Source organism: Silurus meridionalis, chromosome 3, assembly GCF_014805685.1.
Source record: "Silurus meridionalis isolate SWU-2019-XX chromosome 3, ASM1480568v1, whole genome shotgun sequence".
NCBI classification, from domain to species: domain Eukaryota; kingdom Metazoa; phylum Chordata; class Actinopteri; order Siluriformes; family Siluridae; genus Silurus; species Silurus meridionalis.
In genome coordinates, this window is record NC_060886.1 from 4993783 (window position 1) to 5014107 (window position 20325).

Consider the following 20325-nt stretch of genomic DNA (forward strand, 5'->3'; position numbering starts at 1 on the left):
GTTAATTAAATATCTTTCTAACCTGCATTTACATCTGCTCAGCATTTTTCTTCATCTTTATCTTTTGTAGTTGGGAAGGTTTTTGTTCACATGCACCAGTAAGACACATAGAAATATATAATAAAAAAAATGCATCAAAGAATTAATTGAAAACTTAACAACTAATTAATACTAATAACTTATTTCATAATTTTTAGGAATTTCTGGACTGCTAATAGTTCTGAAACTCCACCTGAGGAGCATTTACTTCAGGAATAATCCTTTTATTTAAAAGATTTCAATACTAAAACAAACAAACAAACAAACAAATAAATAAATAAATAAATATAATTAAAATATGTTACATGCTGTCTGCTTTACTTATTCATTTCTGTTCTATACACACTTTTGGAGTTTCCTGTTTTTGCTTTGAGTCAGAAATGTCGGTCTTTTAATTAGAAGAAACACTGATCAATACTCTGTAAAGCTACATGTAAACTGCTGATAGAAGGAAGTGCTAATCTGAGATCGGTTTTCTCACTTAAACATGACTGACTTCAGTTATACACTATATCGACAAAAGTATTGGGACACCTTTTGGGACTTTCCCAGACATATGTGGTTCTTTCGCAAACTATCACAAAGCTGAAGCCACATAATTGTACAGGACATCCTTAGATGCAGTAGCATGAAATTTTCCCCTCACTTGAACTAGGAGACCCAAAACTGTTCCAGAATGTCAATGCCCCTGTGCACAAAGCCAGCTCCATGAAGATATGCTTTACATGGGTTGAAGTGGATGATCTCCTGCTCTGACCTCAACCCCATTGAACACCTTTAAAATGAATGTGAACTCTGACCGCACCCCAGGCCTCATCACCTCATCTACATCAGTACCTCACTTTACTGACATCCTTGTGGCTAAATTAGCACAGATCTCCACAAGCACACTACAAAATCTAGTGGAACATCTCCTCAGAAGAGTGAAGGGAAATATAAGAGCAAATTGGAACTAAATGTGGAATGTGATGCTCAAAAAACACATACTATACATATTACAAGGTTTTGCTCAATTTTGGCCACATAGTGTATACAGTGCCTGTGAAAAGTTTGGAAACACCAAGTCTTTGGTGGTCTTTGAGACACAAGCACATTTATTTTTTTTTATATGCAACAAACCCGGTAATTCAATGGTATCCCATTTCATCAAACTGTCACTACAGGCAAAAACAGTAGGATTTGAATAAAATACATGTAGTTATATGTATGTCCCACTTCACAAGTTTCAGGCTATATTTGGAGAACACGCTAACTATATATACATGGAGATTAATGTAGGTTAAATGTTGAAAGAAATACTGAACCAACATGGCTACCATTCCATACTTCAGCGCCATGCAATGCCGTCTGGACTGCGGGTCATTAGAACCAACTTAAAACAAAACAAAACAATGACCCAATGCTTGGACATCCAAGCTCTTTAAGTGATATTTAGAAGGCAAACAATCTGCTTGGTTGTTATCTATCATGAAATGACCTGCCCAGTCACTGCACCTAAAACCTATTGAACTGCTCTGGGATGAATTGGATCACAAGGTCAGAAAAAGAATTCCAACTAGTGAAGAACAACTTTGGCAAGTTTTACAAGAGGCAAGTTCTTCAGCTGAATGTTTGGAGAAATAAACTGTCTACTTGTCAAGAGTGTGTAAAGCTGTAATTCATGCAAAGGGAGGATTTTTCAATGAAAATAAAGTGGAACATCTAGGCATTTATTATTGTTATTATTTGTTTTGTCAAATAAAATCTTCATACTGTAAATGACCTAGTTTTTGGCATATAAACATGCATGGGAACATGCATGTGTCTCTGAAAAATACCAAGATGTTGGCACATTTTTGGCAGACACTGTATGAAAATCGGAAACTCCAGATCAGTGTTCTCAGAATAAATGTATTGAATACTTACTTGTCATCATAATAATAGCTTCTGGCTACAGCATGTATTGTAGTTGGTAACAGTGGAAAACCTGAAACAAAACAAAAAATCAAGAATGAGTAAAAGTTTATGACCAAATACAAAACTAAATGTTTTTTTAAACTGAGAACTTACCCCATCCAAGAAGATAGTACCAAATCAAATGCTGTTTTTGGGCGAACACAGCCACAACAATGAGTGTGTGAAGGTAAATTCCCTCACACAGCATCCAGAAGTAGTTACACCCGAAGAGATAGAGATGGATAAACTGGGAAACTTTACAACTTGTCTGAAGGGGAGAGAATATATCACACAGGTTATATTTAAAAGAAGAAATACAGATCGAATCAAACTCCACTCCATAATCCTTTCAAATGATTACAACCCCAATTCTGAAAAAGCCTGGGGGGGAGGGGAATAATACTGCAGTCCAAACAATTTACCAATTGAAAACATTTTGCACATCATGAAATGAAAAATAAGACAAAGAAGACCCAGGACTGTTGAGCAGCTATAACCCTGTGTCTGACAAATTGGGACAACATTCATTTCCCAAAACTCTAGCAACTGGTCTCCAAATGTATACAGATGCTTGATAAGAAGAAGAAGATGATACACCGTGGTAATAATGGCCCTGTCCCAACTTTTTAAAGACATGTTACATTCATCAAATTTAAAATGACTTTTCATGGCACATTCTTTTAATCTGACAGTGATTAAAAAAAATCAGATTCATAAAGATTTAATATGTTCACATACCCTACATGGACAAAAGTTTGTAGGCACCTGTTCATACGATTGTTATGTCCTATTCCATATTTCCTCCCTATTTGCTGCCTTCACTCTTCTGGGAAGATGTTCCACTACATTATATGGATTGTACTTGTGGAAATATGAGCTCATTCAGTCAGTGGTACAATTCATCCCAAAGGTGTTCAATAGGGTTAAAGTCAGAGATCTATAGCAGGAGATCTTCCACTCCAACCAATGTTAACCATATCTTCACTGAACTGGTTTTGTGCACAGGGATATTGCCATGCTGGAACAGATTCAGGTCTCGTAATTCAAGCAAAGGTAAAAACTGAATGCCACCGCACCCAAAAACATCCTATACAACAATTGTGTGCCTCTAACTTTGTGAAACAGTTTGGAGAAGAACAACATATGGCTGGAAATGTCAGGTGACAAATTTCTTTTGCCCATATAGCAAAGAACAGATAAAATTCAGATGTAAATTCAGATTCGTCCACAGAATCCATTTCATTCAGCGCTCACCGGATTCCTCTGCACTAGTTCCTGGTTGTTGGCCACGCCCGTTAACCAGATAATGGTGATGATAGAGTTCAAGATAAAGGAAATAAAGAGGTTTTTGTGCAGGGTGATTCTCTGGCAGCTCAAACTCCTGTCAGAAAGAAAAAAACATCCTGAATGCAGCAGGTAAAGAAAACATTAAACAGTAATAAATTGCATTTACACACTTACTTAAAATGGAAAAATATCCCGAGTGAAATGAACAGAGAGACCAGAGACAGCCCGTGTCCTATCAGGGCTAAGTAGAACAGGTTCAATGCGGTCTGCAAGAGAGTAATGAAAATGGATGAATGTTTAGTCATATTATAAACAGTTTGCTGTGTGGGCCGTCTGGGTTCCTGTAAATCCTCTGTAAAATAAACATATCATCAGATAATCGTTAAGCATTACAGGATTAGGCTTAATACTTTGTTTAGGTTTGCTAGTCTCAGGTGTGGTGTGTTGTTAAAGTTTGATTTAGTCTGTCTAAACATTTCTTTAGAAAATGAGTGTAATAAGTCCAACCGAGAATTTATTGTGCAACATTTATTCATTCATTTTTTCTGGACCACTGCCCATATACAGTGGTGTGAAAAAGTGTTCGCCCCCTTCCGATTTCTTTTTTTTTTTTGCGTTGGTTACACATTAATGATTCATTAAAACGCAAACGCAAAAAAATAAGAAATCGGGAAGGACACTTTTTTTACACAACTGTACATAATAACTGAACAAAATTATAAACACAACACTTTTGTGTCATTTTTAATGAGCTTAACTTAAAGATCTAAGACTTTTTCTATGTACACAAAAGGCCTATTTCTCTCAAATATTGTTATTGTTAAATCTGTGTTAATTAACACTTCTCCTTTGCTGAGAGAATCCATCCACCTCACAGGTGTGGCATATCAAGATGCTGATTAGACAGCATGATTATTGCAAAGGGGTGCTTTAGGCTGGCCACAATAAAAAAGGAGAAGAGCTCACTAACACAGATTTAACGCTAACAATATTTGAGAGAAATAGTCCTTTTGTGTACACAGAAAAAGTCTTAGATCTTTGAGTTCAGCTCATGAAAAATGGGGACAACAACAAAAGTGTTGCATTTATAATTGTGTTCAGTGTATGTTATTTGTTATACATATGGCATTTATCTGCAGCTCAATTGAGGAAAAAGTTGCAATAAATGCTGGCAGTCAGAAGTTCATGACCTACCATTCTGCTTTCTTTACTGTGTGCATTACAGGTGGTGTAATTCGTCCACGTCCTGTTGCTCTCTGGATGCATAAACCAATGGCCGTTATCCATGCACACCTTAGTGGCTGTTTCTGTTCAAAACAATCCAAGGATACAAATGTCAAAAAGCTCAAAAGTGCTATTCCTCCACACTGTACAGCATTAACATTTAGTATGATGGTTTTCTCTTACAATCCAGATATTAAACCTAAAAGCCTATCAGTATTATGTGAAAGAATGAAAAAACTTTTTATTAAGAACACCTTGGGTCCTGCTTATTCTGGAAATTATCCAAGCAACTAATCATTGCTATTGTAACCCATTCAGTTTAAGGTCTGGTGGGTTCTGATCTGTCTTTCTACTTACCAAGAATGTATTGTTATTTAAACTCACATGGACTTCGTGTCAGCTGGAACCAGTTGCCAACAACAGAATGTTTTTAGTTTTCTGCATCATTATGGGTAAACTCTAATGCTCTAAAGCTCAGTGGTTGATAATGTGCTGGACTTCTGACTGGAAGGTGGTGAGTTTAAATCCAACAAAACCAAATTGCCATTGCTGCTCTTAAACAAGGCCTATAAAACTGCTCAGTTGTATAAATGAGATAATTGTTTATTGGCGGTTTTCTGCCAGAATGCAGTAAAATGATTCCCCTTTCAGCCTTACTAATGCTGAAATTAAATCTAAGCATTAAATGCTGGCCTCCATCACATATCTAAACACTTTTCATTTGCAGCAATAATCTGTGTCGATTATTACTACAACTTTTGTATTACAAATTGGATCTACTGCATCGCCCTGCTTTCAACCTACTGCACCATACTGTACCTGTTAACAATTATTATTAAAAGAATGTGTGTGAATATCCCATGAGATCAGCAGTTTCTTGGCTGAAATACTCAAGCAAAGAAATATTTTTGCCACCAGTTCCACCAGCACCAGAACCATTTCAAGTTAATTCAGTTTAATTCAGTTTTATTTGTAGAGCGCTTTTAACAATGGACATTGTCCTAAAACATCTTTAAAGAGATGAAGAGGTTATACAATTAAAATTTATATGTTGGTCCCTACAAGCTTAATGTCTATAAAGTTATTTTTTAAGTTACACTGAATGTAGGTTAGATAAAGTAGATAGAAACATTTACCTGCAGGGTCAAAGTCATGGAAGTGGTCTGGACATTGCTGGTGAGCAGTGACTCCGATGTCAGTGTCGTCCCAACACAGCCACCCGTCCCATGTTCGGTTACACATCAGGCCAGCTGATAATGTAAAAACATAAACACAAACAGTATGCAATAATGTGATCAAATGTTTTTCAGTGGATTGGCTAAACGTGGCTGACTTTTCGTTCTGTTCAAATAATAATAAGTCTCAGAAGGTAAGTCTTCTCTGACTTGTTGAAACACTGATATAAAGAACTGGCTTTTTGCATGTACATATATTTTCACTACACTAGTCATTTACAAAAGTTTATGGACACCCTACCAGTAAGGTATGTGAATTTTAAACATCCCATTCCACATTTAGTGTCCACTTGCTGTTATAATGACCTTCATTGTTCTGGGAAGATGTTCCACTAGATTTTGTATAGATTTGTGCTCAATCAGCCACAAGGGTGTTAGTAAAGTCCGATACCGATGTAGGACGTGGTAGTCCCGTGGTTAAAATGTTGGACTTGTAAACGGAAGGTCATGGGTTCAAAGCTCAGTTCTTCCAAGCTGCCAGTGCTGGGCCCTTGAGCAAGGCCCTTAACCCTAAACTGCTCAGATGTGTAGCTGAGATACTGTAACTGTAAGCCACTCTGGATAAGTGGCATAAATGCTAATGCAAAACCTCTGGGGTGCAGTCAGCGCTCCAATTCACCCACAGGTCATAGCTCTGTAGCAGCTCAAAATCTTTCACTTCAACTTCTCCAAGTTTAAGTGAAGGGAAAAATGTGATGCTACCACATCCAAGGACAATTGTGTGCAAAATTTGTGGTATCAGTTTGGAGAAGAACCACATACAGCAGGTATCCCAATTCTTTTGTCTAAATAGTGTGTATCCTGATAACCCAGGACTTCCTTTATCAGAAGTTTCTCTGGCTAGTGTGAGCAAGGCTTTGGATTAGTCCACTTATTTCTGTCCTTCAACAGAAACTGCTAGAACTTTCAAAGGAAAACTAAAACAAAGGCATTTAAGGAATGTCACTAATTGTGCTGCAGTCATTGGAACTAATTTTACCGTGATGGTTTTAGCGCGTTAGCAACACAAAAACAAGCGCGTCCACTCGATGCCTTTTAATCAACACTCCATCCGAGTGCTTGATGATGTTTGAAGAGTCTGAGTGAGTTTTACACACTTCACTTCAGCACTGTCAGTCAGCTTGATGGTCCATTTCATTTCACCATGCACTTTGTGTTTAGAAGACAGGACTATGCTGATGAATCATTTGCATACTGTACATATATAAAATATTAGAGCTGTCAAATGTATGCTTTAATAAAATTTGAATAATTTTATTTTATTCACGACGTCATTTATATCTTTAAAACAAAATTGAATCACTAAACATTTGTTTTACTGATGTGTGAAGTCTCAAATCAAACCCCAAAATCCGCCATTATGCTCACATACGGCAAATAAAATCGTCCGTGTGGAAACAGCATAAGTTCCGTCTGGTACCTGATGATTTATGTACAGTGAAACTTTGTATTGCGAGTAACTTGCTTTACGAAAGCTTTGCAGGATGAGCAAAAATTGTTATTAAAATTTTACTTGCATTACGAGCAAGAACGTCCATTGCGAACATTGAGCATCACGCGAACAACATGGAAACGGCTTGTGCTCAAATGAGACGGGTTTTTTTTTCTCTCGCTGCATAAAACAATGGAAGCTCATGTACACTTCTTGCAAATTCGTTCTTCTTCAGCATGTATTCCCCGTGTAGGCAGCATTTGCCCAAACATACACCACGTGTGTTCTAATGGAAGCAGGTTCTCCTTCCAAGCAATAACCCTATTCCACTTCTCTTCCCTTTCGTCTCCCTCACGCCAGCCACGACTCTTTTCAAAGATAAAGTGCAGGATCTTTTGTTTAATTTTTACTTTATACTGTGTACTAACTCGTTGTTATTTGTTTCAGATACACAAGGACAATAGTATGTACACAAAATACCATAAATAAATATTTTTATGTTTTTTGGGTGTGTGGAATCAATTATCTAAATTTTTCTATATGTATTACGAATAAATCACATTGTGAGAACTTTTCCCGAACAAATTAAGCTCACACACACACACACACACACACACACACACACACACACACACATATACAGTAAGGAAAATAAGTATTTGAACACCTGCTATTTTGCAAGTTCTCCCACTTAGAAATCATTGGAGGGGTCTGAAATTGTCATCGTAGGTGCATGTCCACTGTGAGAGACATAATCTAAAAAAAAAGAAAATCCAGAAATCACAATGTATGATTTTTAAACTATTTATTTGTATGATACAGCTGCAAATAAGTATGTGAACACCTGTCTATCAGCTAGAATTCTGACCCTCAAAGACCTGTTAGTCTGCCTTTAAAATGTCCACCTCCACTACATTTATTATCCTAAATTAGATGCACCTGTTTGAGGTCGTTAGCTGCATAAAGACACCTGTCCACCCCATACAATCAGTAAGAGTCCAACTACTAACATGGCCAAGACCAAAGAGCTGTCCAAAGACACTAGAGACAAAATTGTACACCTCCACAAGGCTGGAAAGGTCTACGGGGAAATTGCCAAGCAGCTTGGTAAAAAAAGGTCCACTGTTGGAACAATCATTAGAAAATGGAAGAAGCTAAACATGACTGTCAGTCTCCCTCGGACTGGGGCTTCATGCATCATCTCACCTCGTGGGGTCTCAAAGATCCTAAGGAAGGTGAGAAATCAGCCCAGAACAACACGGGAGGAGCTGGTCAATGACCTGAAAAGAGCTGGGACCACCGTTTCCAAGGTTACTGTTGGTAATACACTAAGACGTCATGGTTTGAAATCACGCATGGCGCGGAAGGTTCCCCTGCTTAAACCAGCACATGTCCAGGCACGTCTTAAGTTTGCCAATGACCATTTGGATGATCCAGAGGAGTCATGGGAGAAAGTCATGTGGTCAGATGAGACCAAAATAGAACTTTTGGGTCATAATTCCACTAAACGTGTTTGGAGGAAGAAGAATGATGAGTACCATCTCAAGAACACCATCCCTACTGTGAAGCTTGGGGGTGGAAGCATAATGCTTTGGGGGTGTTTTTCTGCACATTGGACAGGGCGACTGCACTGTATTAAGGAGAGGATGACCGAGGTAACCGAGGGCGAGATAACCAGGTTCCACTGTGTATATATATATATATATATATATATATATATATATATATATATATATATATATATATATATATACAGTGGAACCCACTTATCTCGACCTCAGTTAACTCGACAACCCTATTAAGTCGACGTTTTTGAAGTGAAACCGCCAAATTCTCGCTTTGTCTAAGCATTTTTTATCGGTTATGTCTTTTTTATGTCGCCGAACCCTGATATCTTGAGCACAAGGGGGGAAAAATTTGCCATTTAACGTCAGTTATCTCGGTGCAGCCGCAGAAGAACTCGCGAAAGTGGCGGAAAAATCAAGACTTACAGCTGCTACAGGTGTTGTATTGTATACTGGTGAATCTCTGCTGTTAGTTAGTGCACATATGCCTTTTGTTGTTAAATGTTATGCGATGAACGGGAGGCGAAAGTAGAAGCGCGGCGCTGAACAGCACACGGAAGAACGTGGGATGAGCAGCATAAGCATAGAATGAACACCGGCAGGATCGGGGGGAATCCGCGATGCGCTATGTGAAGAAAAGAGCAGCCGTTGAGAGAGTGCCGGTGGGAAGGCACGTACCAGGATACGCATGTGCGATAACAACGACCGCCGTGAACCAACATATACCAACAATAACGGACAGTGAGAGTGTGGAAGTTTAAATAGGAGCTGGTGATGGGTTATAAACAAGCACCATATGTGCACGATTGAAGCTGGAAGCTTCAGAGAAAGCGGCCAAGAAAGCACCGAAGGGGGGCGTGGCAGGTGGATTCCTGACAGATAAACATGTACTGTATGTATTTTTATAGCATGCCTTCATCAAACAAATCGCGGCAACGCTGTTGTGTAAAAAAACCCTTCAAAAACACGTGCATGCACATTCTCATTTATTAACGCACATCATGTACATAAAGAAATTTCAAGCACGTTAATATTTTGCCGCCATTTTGATTTTCGTTTATCTCGATCATCGGTTATCTCAATGCTTTTTGGCGACCCCCTAGGACATCGACATAACCGGGTTCCACTGTATATATATATATGTGTGTGTCCTTCAGTCATTTAGGTGCCTTTTGGCAAACTCTTGTATATTCTCAGCTTGTATATCAGTACAGATTTACTGTGTTCTGAAAATAACTCAACATACAGCCATCATTGTCTAAATAACTGGCAACAAAAGTGAGTACACCCTAAGTGAACATGTGAAAACTGTATGGAACAAGTGTCAATATTTTGAGCACCATTGTTATCCAGCACTTGGTTATTCCTCCTGGCTATGAAAATCACCAGAGCTGCACAGGTTGTTGCTGGGATCCTCTTCCAATCCTCCATAATGACATCACTGAGCTACTGGATGTTGGACACATGGCACTTCTCCATCTTCTGCTTGATGATGCCCCACATGTGCACAATAGAGTTCAGGTCTAGAGACATATATGGCCACTCCAACACCTTCACCTTCAGCTTCCTCAGTAAGGCAGTTGTGAACTTGGTTGGCTGTCTTTTGGGGCAGTTGGTGCATGTTTGTAGGTGTTTTCATTGCTATCCGCATTCCTTCCGTTTTGGACTCCATGCTCTCTCCACGGCTGATTTATCCCTTTCCTTCCGTGCGTTCGTCTCTTGAAATTGTGGACCTCGCCCCTCCAGGGCGTACCACTTATATCTCTCTGGGGACTTATGCTGGACTGCTGTGTGCGTATGATTGTGTGTTTTGCGTGCAAATCTCTTCACTTTCATTAAACCATAGCGAACTGTGCTCCGGCTTCCGCCTCCATTTTGTTCGCCGCATGACAATAGGACGTGGGGCTTTGCACGATTACATGACGTACAACTGTTATCACTTAAGGTGTACTCACTTTTTTTGGCAGTTATTTTGGCTGTATGTTAAGTTATTTTCTATACTGCTGGAAAGCTGCACATTGACTAAAATTTATCCAAGTTTTCATTTCTATACTATTAACCCTTAAGAAGATACATTAAAATCGTTGCTAAAATGTAAGGGGAGTACTCACTTTTGTGAGATTGCATTTTTGACATATAGATACTTTTAACTTGCAAGTGAAAGTCGCAGAAATCCGTTTATTCCTTTCATTAGTTTTTTTATTCTTTTCATTGCATTCTGAACACCGAATAAATCTGATTCAGACCCGAGGCGATCCGAATTCATCTTCTTCATTATCATTTTGCAGAAGCAGGAATTTATTCGAACATTTTTCTTGGGTGTTAAACCATAAGATTTATGCGTGTTCACTGGAGGCGTCGACTGTTGCCATGGTAACAAACTGCTTATAATTGTTGGCAGGAATTATAGAAAGGTTGGGGGTTTAAGCCCCAGAACTGCACTGATGGGCCCTTTTGTAAGGCCCTTAACCCTCTTTGCAGGGATGATGTATAATTGCTAACCCCAGCTTCCTAATATTCTGCGATATATGAAGAAAGAATATGGAGACAGAATGAGAATAACTTTTTGGAACTGCGTTATGAGCGAGCCTTCAAGAAGCTGTAGTTTCGGATACTGGTAGGCACGTGTGCCAAGTTAAAAACCCATATCAGTCGACCTCTACTGTAATATACGTGTGAGAAGAATAAATCGCCTTTAACTTTACATGATATTACCTGCAACTTGCGCTACTGTCAAAGTGTCTTATGAAATGTTAATAAACCAATCAGAATTAAGAATTTTAACAACATTGTGGTTTAAGCTAAGTGATGTTGGTAAGCTTCTTGCAAGGTTCCTGCTGCTCAGAGAGAAAGAATAAGGTGTGACTCTAACGACTGCATTGACTGCGATCAGGATCTGATTTAGCATTTTTTATTTATTTATTTTTATTAGGTGTACCTCTGACATCGGTGTCCTTTATGATCTTCTGATAGCACTCGAACTGCGCTGTCACAATCTTCTGTCTGGTAGACCCAAGGTCAGTGTATCCATTATTAGGGATCTGCTGCTGGCTGTCGTTTACCTCCGGACTGGCTCTTACAGCAACCTGCAGGTATACAACACACGCAACTTAAATTGTGTTTAAACAATCAGCACGTGAAAGATAATGTTGTCAGGATTCATTTTTTTCTAATAAGCTCTAGTGAATACAGAGCCAATCCTGGGGTATGTGTGAGGCTTGCAGTCACTTAGAGGGGCATTTTAACATTGCCAGTTCACCTAGCATGTTTTTGGGAGGTAGGTGGTTTCCCAGAGAAACAAATTTGGATAACAGGAGGAGACATTAAAGGCTACACAGTGTTCAAGCTGAGCTTGGGAGTCCCAAATCAAGTTTACTCAAGTTTACTTATTTGTTGTTTAATTGTATACTGTATATGGCAATTTGAGGGGTTTGTGTGATTTAATTCAAGAGTTTTTCTATCGCGATTTTCACAATTGTCTCAAAGCACCTTTACAGAATGTAAAAATAGAACAAAATTTAATCATATTCTAGTTTATGTGTATTTATCCCCGATGGCAATGGAAGACTCCCTCAGAAAAAAAAACAGATTTAATAGGGATACCCATCTTTATTTGGGTGACACCGAGTCAAGTCAAGATTTCAAGAAGTCAAGAAGGTTGTATTGTTATTTAAACCATATATAGCTGACGCAGTACTCAGAGAAAAAAAAACATTTCTCCAGGACCCTGGTGCTACATCATACAAAATAGAGCTACATCACACAACAAAAAGTAACTTGTCCTCAACACATAAAGTGCATCGTGTGCAACCTAGTGCAAGACAAAACAGTGCAGGACAAATACACAAAATACACAAAATAGCACAGACCAGTTTACATTCTGTATAATATGTTGTACAGTACATTGTGCAAAATAAGGGTACTTGTATACATGTACACGTGTGAAAAGCAGCAACAGCAGCAACTGATTAATTGTGCAAAACAGCATGTCAACAGTTATAATAAGGGTGATGCTCTAGACATGGATGTATATTTATCAGTGTGATTATAAATGATTCAAACCTTACAAACACTCGAGAGTAAGAATATCTCATGAGCACCGGCGTGTGTGATTGTAAGTAATGTCCTTTCTATAGTCTTGTACAGTCAGTTGGAGCTCCTGTGAAACTCTGAGATCATTATAGATTCAACACCAACTCCTGCATACTATATAGCCTGAATGTTCAATGATGGAGAAACGGCATAATTATGGTTGTGCAAAAGCATATCAGTTTAAAAAGTGAGGGATTTGTTAGTGGCTAACATCAATTTTCTTGTGCATACCAGCAGCTTTTAGAGACAAATTTAGTACCTTTTAGGTGTACTTTCTTTCGGCTTCTCCCATTAGGGGTCGCCGCAGCGGATCAGCCGCATGTTTGATTTGGCACGTTTTTACGCTGGATGCTCTTCCTAACACAACCCTCCCCATTTATCCGGGCTTGGGACCGGCACTAAGAGTGGCTGGGGTTGGTTCCCTGACCGGGGATCAAACCCGGGCCGCAGCGGTGAGAGCGCCGTACTAACTACTGATAAATGAGACACCTGGATCATTATAGAAATTTCACTCTACAAAGAAATAATAGCTAAGTAGTTAAGGCTATGGTTATTGGTTATTGGTTTAAGTCCAAATATCACCAAGCTTTTATTCTTGGTCTAGTCCTTTGATCCCAGGTTCCTAGCATCACTGGGATATACAAAGAAAGAATTTCACTGTGCTGTAATGTACATGAGAAAAGTAAAAAGCCTCCCCTAAAAAGGAAATACTTCTAATATAGCTTTAGAATATGTTCTGTTGTTATTACAGGGCCTTGGATTACAAGGTTGAAATCTATGGTTGAAATCAAGGTTTTCACATTCCAGCTAGCTGAAGTCTAAAATACTAAGAAATGTCTTACTTCAAATGTACTTTACCAAGATTCAGAGGGACATAGTAAAGTGGATTTATGAAAAACAGCCATGGTTATACAGTGAAATAAAGTACTGTTTGGGTTTTATAAGCTTCTATCTGGTTGTTTTTAAGAAAACAATACATCAGTCTCAATAAATGTAAAGAAAAAGTTGCATAAGTGCATTTGTGCAGGTTTCTGGCCAGTTTCTGGGTATTGTGGAATCTGGTTGCTTGGGAAAAGTGTTTACTTTATAATCACAAACTTGAAGTTGAATCCAAACTTATCTGAGATTATAATTTCTTAAAATATTACTATTAAACAATTTATAAAAAACTCAGCTTGTGAAAATAATTTAGCAATCCATGATAAAGTACGACATTCAATTTCTGATAAAACTAATACCGATGACATACTAAGTGTTAATTGCTCTATAAAAACAAAATATAAGTACATGTATGAATTATGGAGTTAACTAAGTGCAACAAAAAAAACTTTTAGCTGCAAGTCCATTCAAGAATGAGTTACTATGGCAACATTCAAGGCTCAGTTTATGTAAAGCTTGAGAGACCTGAGAGCACAGGGTTCTCTTCAGGTCCAATGACCATTCAAATTTGAATAAAAAACATTTGCATTATTTCTCAGAAGTTTCCAAGCAACATATCATGCAAAAAAAAAGAAAATAATTAAAAAGTATTAGCAAGTTCCTGTGGTTAGGGCAATGAATCAGTCAAAGCACTACAGCTTTTTATGGTTAACATAGAGCTGGATAATTACCTGACAATTAAAATGATATATTGGAAACAAATGAAAGAAGATAAGACAAAGCTATTAGGAATGCAAACAAAAAACAGTTGGATGTTTATAATGCAGAGGAAAGTCTCACCTCTGCTATGATCCCGAGTAGGAACAATGGAACCATCCACCGCCAGGCCATCATCTTCTCCGATATCTCCTATGTGCTGTCAATCTGTAAGGAAGAGGCATCCAATTAACTGTTTGTGCAAACAAAAGAAAAACATGCTTAGCAACGCTAACCTGAGAGGAAAGTTCGATTTCTGTGGTAATGCCAACCCCTTTTTGAAGAATCAGTCTTTAAATAAAACCAGGATGTGGAGGTTTAGCAACTAAGGCCTTGAATATGATCATTAAAATCTGATGTAAATTTGATAAACCTCACTATTATCAGGCTTTCGTAACTTGAGGTACAATGATACGTTATTAGACTGTAGTACTAGGGTTTGAGACATTTCTGATGCTTCTGTAAGCAAGACCATCAGCCATAGAGCCACCACTGTCCTATAGATTTGAAGGTAGATTCATGTTTTAGATTCTGTGCTACAGACAGTCATGAATAAAAACTAAAACTGCATTTCTACATAATATAACCCAAGGGTTACATGGATAAAATGACTAGAAGAGAGCTGGCCCCCGAGAAACAACTTGAGCTAGAATCACACTGACAGATTTGGGGTTTTTTTGCTGACGGTAAAGAAATGGTGCCTGTTAATAAAGAGCAAGAGCAAAGACCGGAACTGAGTGTGTCTTAAATATGTAATATCATATGAGTTTACTAGTTGCCTTAATGTTACCCCAACATGCTGTTGTGATCATCTGATGCATTTCAGGAAGTTTATGCTAACGTTCTCACTGAAGTCAAGTGGCTTTAGTCATTTTAGCCATGTACAGTACAGCTGCTACAGTACACAGTAGAATAAAAAAATATTTCCTCCAGTATTAAGGATCTTATAAAGAACAAAACATAGTACAATAATTGGCACAAGAACAACAGATACAGTGCTGAATTGTTTAACACTGACCAGTACATAGACCTTGTATGAAGTTAAGTGCGTAGATCTTTTTAAAAAACAATACATTCGCTAATACTGCACATATTACTGCACATAACTATATAGACAAACGTTTGTGGAAACCTGACCACTAGATACATGCTTTTTGTACATCTAATTCCACATTTATTCTCTATTTGCTGTTATAATAACCTCCACTTTTCTGGGAAGATGTTCCACTGGATTCTGTGGAGATTTTTGCTGATTTATCCACATGGGGGTTAGTAAAGTCAGGTACTGATATAGGTGAGGTAAGAAAGTCTGGGGTGCAGTCGGTGTTCCAATTCATCCCAAAGTTGTTTAATGGTTTTGGAGATCTTTCACTCCAACCCATGTAAAGCATATCTAGATTGAGCTGGCTTTCTGCACAGGGGCATTGTCATGCTGGAACAGGTTTGGGTTTCCTAGTTTAATTGAAGGGAAATAATTTATGCTACCTCATCTGAAGACATTCTATACAATTGTGTGCCTCCGACTGTGTGGTAACAGTTTGGGTAAGTAGAACTTAGCAGAAGAAACTGTTACACACCCTTATCCTTTAATAGTCTAAAGAACCAATACCAATCACAAGTTAGGAAACAAATGCTCAGATTTTTTGGATTTAAAGCATATATAAGACACAGACCTACTGAGAAACGACAATCAACAGCAGCAACAGCCGCAGTCATAAATTAAGTAATAATTCAAGTAATAATAGTAATAATACAAAACAGGTGAACACATTAGGGTAACAAACCAGTGATAGGGCAAGGAAGTACAGTAAAAGAAGGTCTAAAACAAACATAAGTATGTGGTGTAATGAAGGATGAATAGATCCTCTGCATGTAAAATAGATCTGCAAGTACACCATGAACTTGATTTCAATTAAAATTTCAATTCAGTTAATTCACATACACATACTTAAGGAATATATAGCATTGTAGGTTATGTACTGCTTCAGAGAGTATACAAAAATAACCTGACACTTGGATATTTAAGTTAAGTTGATTAGATCATTAAGCACTGCAGGACCAGTTTGGTTATGTAGAAATTTAGCTAGCATATTATGTCAGGGAACCAACCCCAGCCCTTAGGGTTGCACAAGCCTTAATGCTTGTCCCAAAGCCTGGATAAATGGGGAGGGTTGCGTTAGGAAGGGCATCCAGCGTAAAAACATGTATTTAGCAGATGTATAAAAACATCTAATTAGCAGAATGTCAATATATTTTGCATAATTTGTTCCTGTTCTTCAAAATCACACTCTTGGTGAGCTTACCGATGTTACAGGTTCCCCACAGAATCTAGAGACCTCAAAGATGTTCGTCTTCCTTAAATTAAGGGATGATATAGTGACTTCAGATGCTAGCCTGCACTGCAATGCCACGACTTTGAGGTTTTGAAGCAGTTAAACCAGTGGCAGAAAAGGAAGTGGTTTCCTTTGCACTGTTTTTGCAAGCAAGTGGTTTTCGTGGCACTGTTTTTAAAAGGAAGTGGTTTTCTTTGCACTGGTTTTCTTCACCTAGGTTTGCACAATTTTTTTAATTGTATGGTATTCAAATAATCTCTTCTTCATCTGCTTCTTTTTCTTCTCATGATTGTCATTAATTTCTTTTTGCTTGTCTATAAATGGCAGCTACACTGATTAGAGACAGCCTAATACATATTTTGAGCAAATTTGGGCCGGGTGATACCAATGATCTACTACCACCATTGGGAGGTAGAAAATACATTTATAAAATGTCATATGCCCCCAATGTCTGCCTAATAATACTTTGCAGATGGAGCAGGACTCTTCTGTTATCTCTTATATTATCCCTAAATATTTTATTAAAGACTCTGGCATGGATGAATTGTTGTTAAATCTAAAATGAACTCAGTGTTTGTATTGTTTTAATAATTTATAATCACACTCTTGGTGTCACCCAAATGAGGATGGGTTCCCTTTTTGAGTCTGGAGTTTTCCCTTGCAATAGTCACCCCAGTATTGCTCATGTAGGATAAATACCCATAGTTTTCTTATATTGAAATTTTTGTTCTATAATTCTTACATTCTCTAAAGCTGCTTTAAGACAATGTACATTGTTAAAAGCTCTATAGAAATAACTTGAATTGAATAAAAAAATATATTTCTGGCAGTAGGGGTGTGATCAAGAACCAGGTGCGGGCAGAGAGAAGGTGATTCTCACCTGTGGCTCTGCGTCCACACTATTGTTTTTAGTCGTTTCCCAAAAGCTGCTCATCCACCCCGAAACGAGTGAAAACGTGTATACCCCTGTACTGCGCTTGGGTAAAAGCTTCGACCTGCGACTTTCCGGCTTTTTGAAACATTGTGGCAATGTCGAGGAAAGGCACTGAGTAATACAGAAGTATAAAGTTGCAAAAGCAATTGAGAATATAGACTGGAACACATGGCAAATACGCCGAAATACTTGCCCGCTTATCCTGTTGATGCCGCTCCGTCTCTTTTGAAGAAATGCAATTTGGAGTATGTACAACTGACATTAATCTTTAACAAGGCTGTCAAAACGGAGAGCAGCCAAAACAATGTCATCCATCTTCTTGGCTGAATGTGTCACATGACTGTATCACGTAAATCGTCCACGCTACGACTCTAAAACGGAGTTTTCAAATTTATATTAATTTATATTTTTTCAAAAAGCTACGTTTTCGTTGACTAAGTGTGGACGAAATGCAAAAAGGTCTTAGTGTGGACAGAAGGCCAAAAGAGAAAAATATGTGTGGATATGGACTAAGTAGGCTGGGTGTAACAATCCACAATAATTTGCTAAATAAACAGAGAAGAAGAAGATTAAAACACCAGTAGTGGTCGCCGGGTATGGTTTTTCTCTCTCTGATGCCGATATTTAGAAATCAGGGCAGCCGATGGCCAATATAATGCAGATTTTTTGGCCGATTTTTTTTTAATCCCTATCATCTCATAAAATCTAACAATGAATTAATAAGATGTGAATAGAATATTTCTTAAATGTAACATTTATTAAACAACACAAGCCCCTCCCATCAACGTACTTGTTAGCAGTTTTAGTTTTGGTACCCGTATGCCTACCTGTAACCTAAACTACAGCTGGTTACAGCTCATATTCTCTCTCCAAAAGTAGCATCATATTTAACGAATGGAATATATATAAAGCTAGTTTTAGAATGAAGGCTAAGAACTTAAAGTCTCGGTTTTTGAGCGTCGGTCGGCTTTAGTTTTTTTGGTGTGTTCTGCATCGTTAACTCTAGTTGGACGGTGTCAGCTGTTTATCGGCCCATTCTGCATTTTAGCTTGTTGGGGGCAAGAAAGGGAACTCCGAACTTAGAAAAGCAAACAATGAGTGAGTAAAGAGGAAACACACAAACACTTCGCATTCCTGTCTTCGCAACGTAGCAGACATGACTGAATCTGTTACTAATGATCATGGCCAGTGAAAACGCTGTTTAATTTATATATTTACAGTTCCAGTTCTCTTGGTTTCCCTGTTTGAACGCTGAATACAGACTACTGCCACCCGCTGGTATGGAAGAGTTATGTTCTCTTACGCAAGCACGGTTTGGTGTGTCAGATGCAGATGCTGCCTAATAATCGGCCTAATTTGCAGCAAAATCTGCCAATGCCGATTATTACAATAATGCGGTCGACCTCTAAACACAAATATGCAGCACTACGCAAAAGTCAGCTTTGATCCAGTGCCTTGTTTTGAAGATAAAGAGGGACAGTCTGTTTGTGTAAACTTAGTTCAGCTTATACCTAGTCACACATTCCTCCGAGGCTCTTCGAAGCCGACACGTTCATTAATAATTCACAGAGTTTGAACAGTTCTCATTAAGGAGTAAGGCATAGCCTGTGCTTGTGTCAAGCTTGTGTCGTTTTAGTTTTTGTTAACTTGTGCTTGTTGTTGGTCATGGTTGCTAAGTTGTTAATGTTCTGTAAGGGTCACTGTAAAGGTGAACTCCTATTAGCTGCCAAAAAAACACTTAATCGAGACCTTCAACCTGCTCAACTGTATGCTTGTTTTTTATTCTATCTAAGCTATAAATTGTTCAAAAGCCTTTTGCCAAAAGAATAATCATAACAGACTGTAAATATATCAGCTTCATAACGATTAAAGAAAACAAAACAAATTGCTTATAAATACAGCCTTTGACGACGAAAGTCCTGTTTGAAAAATGATCGAGTTCACTGTTTGTCTTAACAACAGCCAGTCCTTAGTTAAACTAATGACCCCCTTTCGGCTAAATTTAACACACCCATGCTGGTTCAAGACAGCAATAATTCAAGAAGTTAAAAACAAATGACAAAGAATCTATCTCCTTTCCCTGCTCCTTCAGGGTAATTGCCATCCATCACATCTCTCCCCCCTCTGAATAAAAAAAATACAATATTCCTCCCATCCATCACGGCCCACTGAAAACTCAACATGCTGTTTATAAAGGAAAGATCATGATTTCCTTGTCTCAGCTTAATGCAGTATAAAATATGGATGAACACACGCAGGCTTGGGTCAGTCTGCATCTCTCTTACGGTCCAAAAAAGAAAAATATCTCTCTTACGGTCCAAAAGTTTTCTCAAAGTCATTTGAATGTATAAAGTTCAAAAGTCGATGTAGCTGTTCAATTACTGAGTGGTCCATCCTATTCCTTTAATTTCTAAAAAAATTATAATGTACCTCCTAAAATTATTGATGTATAATATAGAATGTTTATACTGATATAGATGTTTACCCCTAAAAATTTAGTTTGTCTATAGATAAATCTGCACCTTGATAGTCCCAGTCTGCTTACTATTTATTAAAATGTTAATTAAACAGTATTTTCCAATCTTAAGATTAGCATGCTCTCGTCACACCCTGG

General features: G+C 38.1%; 1 protein-coding gene across 1 annotated transcript in view; it reads right to left on the reverse strand.

Moving 5' to 3' along the window:
- calcrla (calcitonin receptor-like a) overlaps positions 1–20325 on the reverse strand; it is a 58347-nt gene that overhangs the window by 11904 nt on the left and 26118 nt on the right. Inside the window, exons 2-9 of the mRNA XM_046845560.1 lie at positions 14529–14612; positions 11656–11803; positions 5622–5735; positions 4456–4568; positions 3436–3527; positions 3229–3355; positions 2089–2242; positions 1945–2005 (exon numbers count right to left, since the gene is read on the reverse strand). Of these exons, the coding sequence (XP_046701516.1) occupies positions 1945–2005; positions 2089–2242; positions 3229–3355; positions 3436–3527; positions 4456–4568; positions 5622–5735; positions 11656–11803; positions 14529–14582 (863 nt within the window). The 5' untranslated portion in view covers positions 14583–14612. The remainder of the gene's footprint in view (positions 1–1944; positions 2006–2088; positions 2243–3228; positions 3356–3435; positions 3528–4455; positions 4569–5621; positions 5736–11655; positions 11804–14528; positions 14613–20325) is intronic.